The 12,921-nt window shown below is 39.5% G+C and overlaps 1 protein-coding gene across 2 annotated transcripts; it reads right to left on the bottom strand.

The window, feature by feature from the left end:
• Positions 1 to 5,272: 5,272 nt before the first annotated feature.
• On the bottom strand, positions 5,273 to 8,569 carry LOC133722168 (ABC transporter G family member STR-like). Of its 2 annotated transcripts, none has more exons than XM_062148988.1 (4): positions 7,949 to 8,569; positions 7,679 to 7,858; positions 7,289 to 7,557; positions 5,273 to 7,112 (listed from the first exon to the last, which is right to left on the bottom strand). In XM_062148988.1, exons 1-4 carry the CDS (start codon positions 8,096 to 8,098, stop codon positions 5,462 to 5,464), a joined length of 2,250 nt encoding a protein of 749 aa, XP_062004972.1. In that variant the 5' UTR covers positions 8,099 to 8,569; the 3' UTR covers positions 5,273 to 5,461. The 2 variants fall into 2 exon arrangements, with proteins under 2 accessions (XP_062004972.1, XP_062004971.1); XM_062148987.1 differs by having other exon boundaries at positions 7,953 to 8,568.
• Positions 8,570 to 12,921: the final 4,352 nt, after the last annotated feature.

The raw sequence follows: 12,921 nt of genomic DNA, 5'->3' as shown, positions 1-12,921 counted from the left end.
CGCTCACGCCTTCCCGGCAACCTCGAGTTTTATGCTCATGCCTTCCCGGCATTCTCGAGCTTTACACTCATATCCCCTCGAAATAGTACATGTTAATGTAACATTGAATTCTTCTACCATTTGTCGTTTGCAACAATCGAATTCTTTTCGCGTTTCATTAACACGAGCAAAACCAAACAAACAAAAGCGTTCGCGTATTCATCGTTCACCAATTACAAGCACTTGCCTTCATGGCACTCATGCAACTTACACCGAGCGTAACCTCATCAACTCGACCTCGTTCGTTCTCTTGCGAGCACCACGTGCATCATATGCAATTCATATGCTTATTCGTGATATGTTAACACAACCATATGCGTTCTTGAGTTTATACGTCATAACCGATCATACTCGGCGCCATTCACATGTATACATCAACATGTATTATGCACCTCGTACATTCGTATATGCCAACGCATATCAATGCAATTCACATTGGTTGCCCAATACAACAAGCATTCTACATATGTATGCTTTTGTCTTTGTTGTGCAGGTTAACGAGTCACTTCTTGCTTACGGAGTTCGGGGACTTGTAGAGGCTAGGCGCCTCTCAGACGTTACTTATGCTTGATGATATCATATGTATAACTCCCCAACCAAGAAGCTCCTCTGACTTGGGGACTTCGGGGACTTGCACATACCTCCACTATTATGGAGAATTTGCTATGTCACCAAGCATGTGTAACGCCCTTTTTGGGGGGCCCACAAGCCATGGTGGAACCCAACCGCGACATGCAACCCGTAGCCCGATGTCCAAGCTACGCCACGGTAGTCGGAAGCGGCCAATACCTAGCCGGGAAGCCACCTTCCCGGCCTTGCCAAGTTGCCTCCATAATGAGCCTTTATGCACTAGAATAATGGGTTTTGCATCCCACATTGAAGAAAATGTAAAGGAAAGAGGTTCCCTTACCTATAAAAGGGACCCCTCCTCCTACTTAAACTCTATCCCATTAGAGCAAGTTCACTTGTAGTCAAGAAATGTCAAGGTCGAAAAGTCAAGAATTCGACCAGTCAAGTTACTGTTCACTTCCACTGGACATGGGTTTCCACCCGTTTTTTTTTTCTTGACCAGTCAAGACTGTTCATTTTCACTGTTGATCGATTTTTTCTTACATAAATAAAAAACTAGGAATAAGTACAATACAACATTATTTAGTTGTTGTACGAGAAATTCGGTTTCTAATCGATTTTTATTTTCGAAACAAACGTTATTTAGGGAGTCGTTAAAATTGATTTTTTATACATTCTGAATTTGGGAAAACTTTCTTCATGACAGTTGTAGAATTCGTCGATACGATCCCGTGCATATATGGAACGCAATATTCGGAGTTCATATGAATTTATTATGAATTTTTGAAATCTGAAAATTTTCTATAAATAGCAAAAAAAAAAAAAATCTGTTTTGTTTCAAAGTACGAAAATTTTCTTTTTTTCATTTCCCCCCTCTGGTTCTCTCTCTCTCGCGCGCCCCCAGACCTGGCGGGTTTCGTCCGACCCGACCCGCCTGTTTCTCCCTTCTCCGGCGTCCTCTGTCCAAAGACCCGGCTCCCCTGAGGTCGCCTCACCTCTTCCGGCCGCTCCGTGGCGTTAGCCGGCCCAGACGCTGCCCCCAAGCCGAGATCGAAGCAACCCCAGGTGGAGCAAATCGTCCTCCGGCAACTGGGCTTCAGTTTCTGCTTGCTGCAGCGCCACGCGTCAGCTTCTCCTGCTTCAGTCTCTTCATCAAAGCGTCTATTTCTCTTCTCTCTCCGCAGACGTCACCCACGTTTGGGTGTGGGCCGAGCTGGCACAGGCCTTGGCTGGGTAAGGAAAATGTCATCCTCTTGCCTTTTTTCTTGACCAAAGTCAAGAAAGTTCATCCTTTGCCCGGTCAAGCTTCTGTTAGTGGAAGAGAGTTTTTTTTCTTGCCCGGTCACCACCTCAGCAAATCCATGCTTTGCCCGGTCAAAGAGGAACCGGTGGACTTGCTCTTACAACACACTTTGTAATCCCTTTGGGACGCAAGGCCCAAACCCATACAGTGCAACACTTGAAGTGGACGTAGTTTCCCGCTAAGGCGGCAGACGAACCATTATACATCTTGTCTTCTCTCTCTCTTACTCTCTCTATCTTTAACGTTAATTAGACCCATCAGTCATAAACATTAACAGACCTAAAAGCAGGCTCTTGATTGTGCAATGGTAATTGAATAGCATTCTCGAGCAATTTGCTGACATCCCCGGATAGGACAAGTGCCTGCCGGAGTAGGAAATTTAATAAGCAACATAAAACTAGCAATTATAACTTGTAACCTATTCAACGTTGCACGGCCCAAGATGGCATTGTAAGAACATGGACAATCCATGACAATAAAGTCGGTGAAAACATCAGCGGATTTAAGGCCTCACCCAAGCATTAAGCGCATTGAATAAGAACTCAGTTGATAGGAGCATTTTAATGCGACGTTTTAACTGCATTTCCTTACATTTCTTGCGCCATTTCCTTAGTAAAACTCTGTTTAGGAAAGTTTCCATTCTTTGATTGGGAAAGTTCCTATTTGTAGAAAGTTTCCATTTTTCTTAGTTTCTATTTTCCATTTTTAGAAAGTTTCTATTCTTATAGTTTTCATTTCTCATTTCTGGCAAGTTTCTATTTTTCATTTTTAGTAACTTTCTATTTTTCATTTTTGGTAAGTTGCTATTTTTCAAATTAGGAAAGTTTCTATTTCTCATACTAGTTTCTATTTTCAGGACCTCCGAGCTAAAAAGTGGAAATGAACTCACAAATGGAAAGAGGAGCTTGCGAACGTTAAGGGGAGCAAAAATGAGGAACAATGGACCACAGAAATGAGCAGAAATGAAGAAAAGAAGTTTTCCTGCTTCAACCAGGAAACCCTGCGAAAGGGAGGAAAGCTTACCAATGAAGTTTCTAACGTTACCATGAAAGAGAAATGGAAGAATGAAGTGTTATGGCGTTGGAATGTATAAAGGCTTGAAGTTGAAGCAACAAGGCCCAAAAACTCTCAAGACTTATTGGATTTTCGGCAAAATGGATACAAGGCCCACAAAGCCCATGCAATTAGGGTTTGTGACGCATGGAACAAACCCTAGGAGAGTTTGCCGTGAAAATCAAGAGAGAAACAAGGAGTTTGCCGTGAGAAAAATCAGAAAATAAAAGAAGATTTCGGTTGAGATTTTCTAGGGCAAATTTTTATGGAAAGAAAATATTTTTGGGAGACTTAAGAGTCTTTGCCGTGCAAAGAGAGAGAGAACAACGTGAGAATCAAGAAAATCAAGAAGAAAACGTTGGGAGAAGAAATAGGGAGAGTTTTAAGGAAAGAAGAAGTGTGGACATCAAGAAAAGGTTCAAAACGTGTCTAGGTTCATCCCTATATTCCCTAAAGGAGTTTTGGCCGAATTTAAAGTATAAAATCAGAATATATCCATGGAATTTCGGCAAGATTATTTAGGGAATTAAATTGGAATTATATGATTGGTTGGACCACATCATAGGGCTTATTTGGCAAGCTATCATTGGAGGAAACTATGTGGCATTTTCAGATTAATTCCATGGAAAATAAAGAAGAAATACACGGCTTGGAGACCAAGTTTGCCGTCCCCTATATATTCCCTCTCCATTGTGACGTTTTGGGCTCCTCTCCCCATACAATTTACACTTTGAGAAAAATTCAGAACTCTCTCTAGCTTAGCCGTGTTCTTCTCCATCCTCTAGGGCAACCACGAAGTTCAAGCAAGGCCAAGGAAGAAGAGGACAAGCCGTGCACATCATCCATCACCATCCTTGAAGATTGCTTTCGAAATTCAAGAGACCATTCATCCCATCTCCATCTCTTGGTGTAATTCGATTCTCCTTGTAACCTTTGCTTTGTAATTTTCGTTGGTTATGCCCTAGTTGACACATGTGTTTGAACAAGTTTCGAATTCTAAAATTCTATGAATAATTGTTAATTTTCAGATTCATGTTTTGCGATTTATGGTTGCTTATGTGTGAGTGTTTGATTAAATTTGCATGATAGATAACTTTTGTATTTTAATCTTATGTGGTTGCAAACACCTAGGGTTTTTATATAATTGGTGCTACGAATTTAAGAACATGAATCAACTTTTTGGTTTTGTGTTCTTGAATCAATAAGTAGTAAAGGTTTTGTACAAAAACCGAATTTAATCAAAGAAAATTGCAATTAGGTGGACTTTTTCATACTAAGTTGCACATTTGAATTGATAGCCTTTCTAGATGCTTAATGCGTTAGACATGTATGATTGACTAGCTTTCTAGGGCTTGAATGCATGTTTGATAGGATTAGTCTATGTGCTTTCACTTAGATTAATTAGCGTTGAAAGTAAAATATGGGAAAATTGTTTGCTTTGAACGTTTCACATGATCAATTCCTCTTGCATGACTATGATGAACAATGATGAACTTGAATTAATTTTAATCATATGTTTCGATTTTGATCTTTGTTCTTGCATTCCATTTATATTTTTATGTTTTAGCATTTTAATTATTTTGTTAACTTAGTTTAATTTTCAGAAAAACCAAAATCAAAAACCCCCTTTTAATTCATAAATAATGTGCATATGTGTAAATATTATACTTTGTTTTAATTTTAATTGTTTAATTGTTTGACAATGACAGGTGTACCCTCAATCCCCGGAATAGAACGATCCCTATTTATTCTATACTACTAACGATATTTCAGGGTTAAATTATGCGCTTGCTTTTAGCTCATCATCAGTGGCTGTGTGATATCCTTTGAGAAATGGAGAAGAGGTTCATTGTCCTGGATTAGCTTGTGTTTTGATAGTTGAAGTTGCTCGTACCCAAAAGTAATTTTCACAAAAATTGACATAGATCCAGCAAGAGATGTAGCTGCAAGCTGGAATATCAACAGTGTTCCAGCATCTTTCTTTGTAAGAAATGGCAAGGAGATTGCATAAGTTTGTGGGTGTTGATAAAGCTGCGGTAGAAGAGAAGATTGCACAATATGCAGGCTCAACATAACCTAATCCTTGTGTAAGCCTCTTTGCTACTGTATGGTACTTTCTACAGTCATAGTTTGTTCTAATTAAAATAGGTATGCCTCTTGTTCTAGGCCTAGTAAAATGACTAAATAAAGTTCGTCTCCTAATTAAAATCACTAATCTGAACATTTTATTGGAAAAAAATTTCTTTATGGGCTAGTTTCAATGGTGTCATGGAGAAATGCCTGTCTAAATTGTTATTTGATTTAGTTGAATAGAACTTAACTATTAAATTGGAATGTAAGTTCTTTTTTATTTATACTAGTCTTTCTAAACAAAATTTTTTTGAAACATAGCTTGCTTTCTTGATCTATTAATCATGTATAGGCTATAATCTCCGACATGAGGAGAATGTTTTGAAATTAGTTTCAAAGCAAAGGAAAATTAAAATGGTAGAGACATCATTTCCTCTCATTCTTGGAATAGAATCTGAGGACCATGTAGAAGAGAAGCCGATATAGAACACCCCAAGCTAGCAAGATTCCGATATCATACCAGATGCTATCGTGATTGATATCCATTGACTGTATAACATCTTGTCCAATCAGTAGGCAACCTCTGAGCGATAGTGTGTCATTGTGCACTTTACTCAACTTCAGATCTCCTAAAGGCCCAGGTGAAAGATCCGATGCATTGCCAGTGTAGCAGTGTATATTTTTGAATTCATTTGTTAGCATTGCCTCAAATGGGTACTTAATCGCAGAGATGTAGTGCACCCAAACCCAGTAATTTGGGATCTGAGTACGTTTCAAGAAAAAGCCGCAAGTGAGAAAGAACAGAGCTGTGGTAGCTATCACTACAGCATATCCAGTAATATAACTAGGAACCAGGGCGCTCACAAGCATGACATAAGCATTGGTGGTTATAAGTGAGGCATACAAGATTATCCAGAAGTAGAAAAGACTACTTCTGAGGTGAAGCATGAATTTGGTTATGGCAGCAAATGTGAAAGCTTGAATGGCGAAAAATGGGAGGTAAACAATAAGGGAAGATATGACGTAGGAAGAAGCACGGTAAGCATTATGAGAAGTTTCCCTGATAAAAATGAACCTTTCTTGGATGAAAGTCGGGACAGCATCATTGGAGGAAAAGAAGACCAGGCAAACAGCAAATATGTAGAAGTTGAGAAGCCTGTTTACGTTTTTGAAGTTCTCCTCATGTAGGTTATTGAAAAGGGAAGATAGAATGAGTGCCATGACAGCCAACACAATCTCTCGTGAGAGGAAGAGTTCAGGGGTACGAATCACATTGAGTGTTGTACGCCATGAGAGGACTGCAACTTCACGGAGCCAGGGGTTTGCAAACTTAGGCCCGAGTTCTATCTCATCAAGCTCATCTTCTTCCATCTCAAACTCTTCATATGATTGTCCATATGAAGAGTCATCGATGGAAGGGTTGTAGACAACAGGGGCTTTAGTCCTACTTGGCTTAGGAGGGTAGTGTTGAGGTGTTGCATATTGGTTTTCAACAACACTTCTTAGTCCTGACACTGACATTGGTGTCTTTCCAGGGGTCCTTCCTGGAGTTCTAGCAGGAGTCCATGATGGTGGGCGGCGAGGAGTTCCTTTGACACTATGATATATCCACACTGAGAAGTCTTTGTAGAAATGTGAAGCTAAACGAGGGTTATAGACACCACTTGTAAAGTGTTGCATTGGTGTCTGAATTGATTTCCTTTCCAAGGAGTTGTCAAAGTTCTCATCCTCAAACTCATCATCCTCCTCATCATCATAATCATCAGATGGGCGAGAATTTGGTCCAGGTGTCGAGTTGCTCTTGAGGCTGAGCATGTGTTTAGATGAAGGGGTCTTTTTATAAGGAGTTCGTGGTGTCCTTAGTGTTCTTGCAATTGGGGTTCTTGACACCTGATCAGGTTTGATTCCATCGCGAAGGTAGACAACAAGCGGTTCTAGTCCTACATTTGACTCATCATATTCTCTAATCACATCCAGGAGATACTCAAGGTTGTTTTCTCCATCAGGAACTGGCCTTCCAAATCCAGAAAGGTGAGAAGACAAACCATGTGGACTTCCCAAATATATTAGTTTTCCTCTGCATTTGCAACCACATTACATTAAATAAGCATTATGTGAAGTTGTGAACTATATAAGTCTATAAGAACATATACATAGGCTTGCCTATAATTCTTGGTATGATGTCTACATAGTGTTGCACGATTGAATACAATTCAGATAAGTGCAAGGATGCATAAGTTTGATTATTTGTACCTTGCTAGGACTGTCATGCGGTCCAAGAGATTTTGAATACGATAGGAAGGCTGATGGATAGTCATGAGCACAATGCTACCGCCTCGAGCTATTTCCTTCACCTTCTCTACAACACTGTAAGCACTCGTGGAGTCAAGACCAGAAGTTGGTTCATCAAGAAACAGTAGAGAAGGTTTGTGGATGATGTCAATTCCGATTGATACCCTGCGTCTTTCACCTCCTGAGACTCCTCTCCTCCCCTCATCACCAATGTATGTATGTGTTGCAGTCTGCTTATATAACCTCATAATCATTCACTCTATATATGTTTATGGCTCTATTCAAGTCCATACAAGTAAATTATTTGTTTTACTTCATATACACATGTGAAAAAGAGTAAGAATTTATTACCTGCAAGCCGAGCTGGTCAAGGAGCTCATAGACTCTCTTTCTCTTCTCATCCTTGGAAAGAGAAGGAGGAAGCCTAACCTCAGCTGCAAACATGAAAGTCTCGAACACGGTCAACATTGGGAATAGCTGGTCATCTTGCATCACATAAGAGGAAACCATCTTCATGTAGCTTGTAGTAACCTGTAACAATATCAAGTAATATGTAATCTTTGTTTATTGTTTCTAGAGAGATATAGGAAATTGATGATAGTACTAGTATGAGAAGCGTACTAACAGCTTTTCCTTCGACTCTAACAGAGCCTTCAAGACTTCCTTGAGCAATCCTTCCTGCCAAGGCATCGAGAAATGTGGATTTTCCAGCACCACTAGGCCCCATAATGGCCATAATCTCACCTCGTACTGCATGACCAGAGATGCCATTTAGAAGATAAGCTTCCTTCTTGATCCAAACCCCATCTTTCTTTATTTTTTTTGTTACACTGTAGGAAAGGTTGTTGAATTCAAGGCCTTGGTCTGGAATCATCTTCGACAATTGAAGTGGAACAGAAATCTTTGCAGCTACTATTTTGTCCATGTCCAATAAACTCTCAAGGCTTTTGTTTGTTTCATTCCGCCCTTTTTTTGCCTTTGACATTGCCATGATGCTCATCTAAGCACAGCCCGGTGAGTACCGTTAGCTCCTTCTTCTTTTGGCTAAGCCCTGAAGAAGTTTTTGAGACATAAGGAGTGAGAAGTGAAATGGTATAAAGGAAGAAGAAGCCAATGCGGGATGTGGACAAAGTTAAGGAAGTTGGAGAATTAGAGATATCAGACGGCAAGACTTATGGAAAGTGACTTGTATTATAGCCTGTCTCCAACACTTTTCTTGGGATTTCAGTTTTCAGCTTTGATAATTACGAAAGGCATTCTATATTTGTTTCATTTCTATATAAGAGACAAGCTAGATATGTCTCCTAATCCTACCAATATTACATGCAAGTTGTTCACATTTGATCTCCCAATCAAAACTCGTTGACCCAAATTCATCATCATCTATTATAATAGTGTTTAGTTTGATATAAGCAAGTTGACAATAAAATTCTTGTTTCATGTTAGCAAATACATAATGAAGGACATGGAATTACAAATTCAATGGCATACAAAACCAATACCCGATATATATTAGGGTCAGCTTAGGTTTTAACATATGATGCATGATTATTGGTATGGTCTCCTCAAACATAATATGTTGCAGCTTGTTTAGTATAGTTAGACTATGTTTGACAGTCGATGCATTGTGCTAGTTATTAATACATTGTTGGTTCATTCTCTAATATTTTAAGCTTTTAATTACAGGTAGTTGAATAACTTCATTATAACCGTTCTCAGCTTATAATAGCAATTTTCAAACTTTGCTTCAAATTGTTAATTAATAGCTTAGTTGTTAATGTGCTGTGAGGTTATGCTAATCCTGTGATGGTGTCATGGTGATGCAAAAATCATGTGCAAAGTTGGTTGTTTCCAGCAGATTGTGGTTTGATGATAAAAATTATGACAATTTGATGGAGCAACTTGATGTCATAAGTGGAATTTTTTTTGTTTAATTTAGAATGAGGAAATATTCTTGTTTTGATGCAATTGGTGTTATAATGAAGGTTTGCCTTGTAACTTTGTCTCTAGTGCAATTTTTCAGAACAACAATGACACTAAGAAACATCAGAGACAAAAGATTTGAGCAATTAATTTGCCTGCAGACAACACTTGAATTTGTTGGCATTGGCTCCAAATTTTGGGGATGTCCATAAAGGTTAAAATTCTGGCCTCTTAAACTGAGAACAATGCAATGGCTCCAAAGTTAGTTCTTTATAGTTTAGAGAGTACAAGTAGTTGTACGTACAAGAACTTGTTAGATCAAATCAACCAGCTGTGATTTTAATTTTAATATTATTATGCCTTTCGCCGACCCTTGGGAGATCAAGAATGAGACATACTGGTTTTCTTGGAGAATGCTTTTGATCTTCCAATGCAGTTCCTCTTGTTTTCTTTAGTTTTGGCTCTCAAGAGATAGACTGCTTATTTGTATTCCAATGAAGCTCTTGAAATATATGTCTCAATCATAGAAAATACTCCCTCTTAGTTCTATTATATTCCAATCTAGTTCAGTCACGGCTTGATAAACACTCAATATTGGCACGATTCAACCTCGCTCGCTATTGTGCTGATCAATAACTCCGCTCAATGATTTATTGAGCCGTGCCAATATCAGGTGCCTATTTTTTCGTTTCCTATGCTTCACTCGATCACATTAATTGGGTTGCTAATTAGGGTTGACTAAGAAATACCCCTAGGTACCCCAAGTATTTAAAAAAAATGCTCTCGTTTTCTCTCGTGAGAGAAACCTTAGGGTTACTATTGGCGTTGATCGGTGGCGGCGCTGCTACTTCAAAATCCACACCCGGGCTCTCCAATTGTGATGTTGTTGGTGGCGCGGGCTATACTCATCGTCGCTTTCTCCTGACTCTCGCAAGAGAGGTATCTCGACTGCGTTCAACTTTGTTTGGTGGTGGTCTTGTTCTGTGGATCTGGAAGGATGGCGTTGCCTCCTTTCCTACTCCTTTTTTGGGTGGTGTCGGAGGCAGGTCTCGATAGCACTATGTACCTTGGATTCCGAAGGGTGGCGATGCCCTCCTTCCTAATCGTCTTCTTAGTGGCAACGACAGGTCTCAACGGTGTCACTTTGCTTCAAGTTTGGATAGGAGTCGTCCTCTGGGCGGTTCGTGTCTCAAGTGGTTGTCAAACGATCTCTCTTTTACTATGGTGGTTATGGAGGAACTGGTTTGCTATGGTGGTGCTGGAGGATCTGGATTAGACCCGATTGTGGATTTTTTGGTCTGGATTGGGTTGATGTGCTGCTCTGTTGCTTCTGGTGGTCACGGCAACCTCAGTGGCAGGGGCTTCCTTTATGGTCTCGACATCTGGTGCGGTGGTTCCTATGGCGGCGACGGTAGTTCTATGAAGGAAGGAGGTCATTCATCTAGGGTTGGAAGCCCTGCTTTTGGTGCTGATGCTGGTGGTGAGGACCCCGGCGGCTTGGCTGTTGACAAAAGCGGCGCTGGTAGCAATGGTGAAGGAGGTGAGGTGGTCGTCGGCGATGGCTGCAGCAAGCTGTTTGGAGGCGGCGATGCAAGAGTGGATGCTGCCAGGGTTTTTCCGAATTGGGCCTCCAGCTGGGAGGTTCTGGATGTGGGCCTCTCTGTGGGCTTTAGGATTGGGTGGCTTCGAGCCCACAATGCCTTTAGGGTCGTCTTGTCCTCCTGCTGGGATGACCGTGGTTGGGCTCCTTGCTTTGGGATCTCTAAGGTTGGGCTTCACAGAGGTGGAGGTGTATACGGGCTGGCAGTTGACGGCTTGATAAGTTGGGCTATCTGGGATTCCAACTGGACTGTGGGTTGCTTTTGGTTGGAATGGGGCTCTAGGGCCCATAGTAACATTTAAATTTTTGTTTGGGTCGCAAAAACCAGAGCTTTAGTTGTTTACCTTTTATGTCTGCTTCGAGGTTTCTTGGTTTTTGTTAGAATAATGGTGCGTGGATTTCCTAAAAGGTGGGTGTACTCGGGATTTTTTTGGGATTTTATTCTTCTAGAATAGGGTGTCATGAGGTTCTAAGGAACGATTGCTTTCTGTCGACCCCATAGGAGTGTTTCGTTTTTGTACTGCTTGCTGAACTTAATGAAATGGCTGACCTATTTCGATAAAAAAAAAAAAAAAATACCCCTAGGTAACTATTTCAGTACTTTGCACACATACAACAACAACACACTTCCAAAAAGCCATTGTATGCTTCATGAATTCGTATTAATTATTTTGAAATATACCATGGAAGTCGTCTATTAATGTACATATAACCAGTACATGATGAAAGTTTAGTGGTTGGAAAAGGAGTATAGTGGTTTCAACAATCATGGAAAAGAACAAATTATTTTATGATATAAAAATATTTAATTCGGGTTTGCTTAGTTTAAGTGTATAACTAATACTATTAAGTACTAATCACTAGCCTTCCTGCACGCGCATTAATTTATTTTATTTTCTAAGCATTTATTTTGTTTTCTGATTAATAATATGTTTACTAATGGGCTACTATTTTTTTTTTCAATGTTCTGTACGATTATTATTGTTACTTCTATCTATTTAAGAAAACCTCGACGGTGTGAGAGAAATTTTATTGATGAAGAAAATAAAAAGTACACTTAGTAAGGGGGGACATAAAAACCTTAACCCTAGCCTCTCTATAAGATATAACACTGAAGAAGAGACACAAGGCTCTTACTCCTACATACGAACTAAGACTACAAATGTAATATTGGAACTAATTAGCAACCCAATAATTGAAACTAAGTAAAACGACTTATATAGTGACGAGTATGAAGTTATAATTAAGGTAGACAGTATAACCATTATCACCCAAACTTGAAGACCGGCTGCAACACATGTTATCTATCTTTGGTTCTCTATCTCTTGCTTTAAAACTATATCTTTCTTGAAAAAAATAAGATATCAGAATGATCGGAAAAATATATAGGAGATTTTCTTGAAAAGAAAATTTATTGAAAGATTCAATTTATTGGATTTACATATAAATAGAAATAAGTATCAACTTCATCTACATCTAAAATGAGACTTCAGGTAGTTTAAAAGATGCTCGCTAGCCTACGAAAGTACAATAATCAAACCAGAACATATGACACATATAGTACGAATTCTGGTGATGACATGATAATCATAGATCTCTTTTGAGCTACTGACTGTTCCTCTATAAAGGGATAGTAAGGATGAATGCAACTGGATCACTGGTCAAACTTCTCCATATTGATTATATCTATAAGCCTTTGTGCCTAAATTGATAGAGTTAATACTGAAGGCAACTGAAGCAACATATGGTAGGTTATTTTGATCATCAATTGCGCCTCTATTCCTCCTCCCATAAACAATCTTCCCTTGAGCACCATGACTAGCTGTTCTAACTCGTGGTCTTCATCTTAGGGAGCATGATCAAAATTACTTTCATAGGAAAATTGGTTTAATCCTCCACCTATAGAAGATTGTCCATGTTCATACCCTTCACCTCCATCACCTTTTCCGCTTTAGGGGATTTCTCCTCACTTAAATTCCCCTTGAGGAGATTTTTCCTCACCCAGATTCGTTTTGAGATAATCTCTCTCACCCAGATTTCACTTGAGGGGATTTCACCTCATTTAAATCCA

This window comes from Rosa rugosa, chromosome 7, assembly GCF_958449725.1.
Source record: "Rosa rugosa chromosome 7, drRosRugo1.1, whole genome shotgun sequence".
NCBI classification, from domain to species: Eukaryota; Viridiplantae; Streptophyta; class Magnoliopsida; order Rosales; family Rosaceae; genus Rosa; species Rosa rugosa.
The sequence above is the reverse complement of the archived record's forward strand: the minus strand, read 5'-3'. Positions and strand labels throughout refer to the sequence as shown.

Bases quoted from the DNA above. Each gene is read 5' to 3' on its own strand.
- LOC133722168 (XM_062148987.1), bottom strand. From the start codon at position 8,327: ATGAGCATCATGGCAATGTCAAAGGCAAAAAAAGGGCGGAATGAAACA. The intron at 7,859-7,952 runs GTTAGTACGCTT...ATATTGTTACAG, and splicing joins TTAGAGTCGAAGGAAAAGCT to GTTACTACAAGCTACATGAA. The intron at 7,558-7,678 runs GTAATAAATTCT...TTATATAAGCAG, and splicing joins TTGACCAGCTCGGCTTGCAG to ACTGCAACACATACATACAT.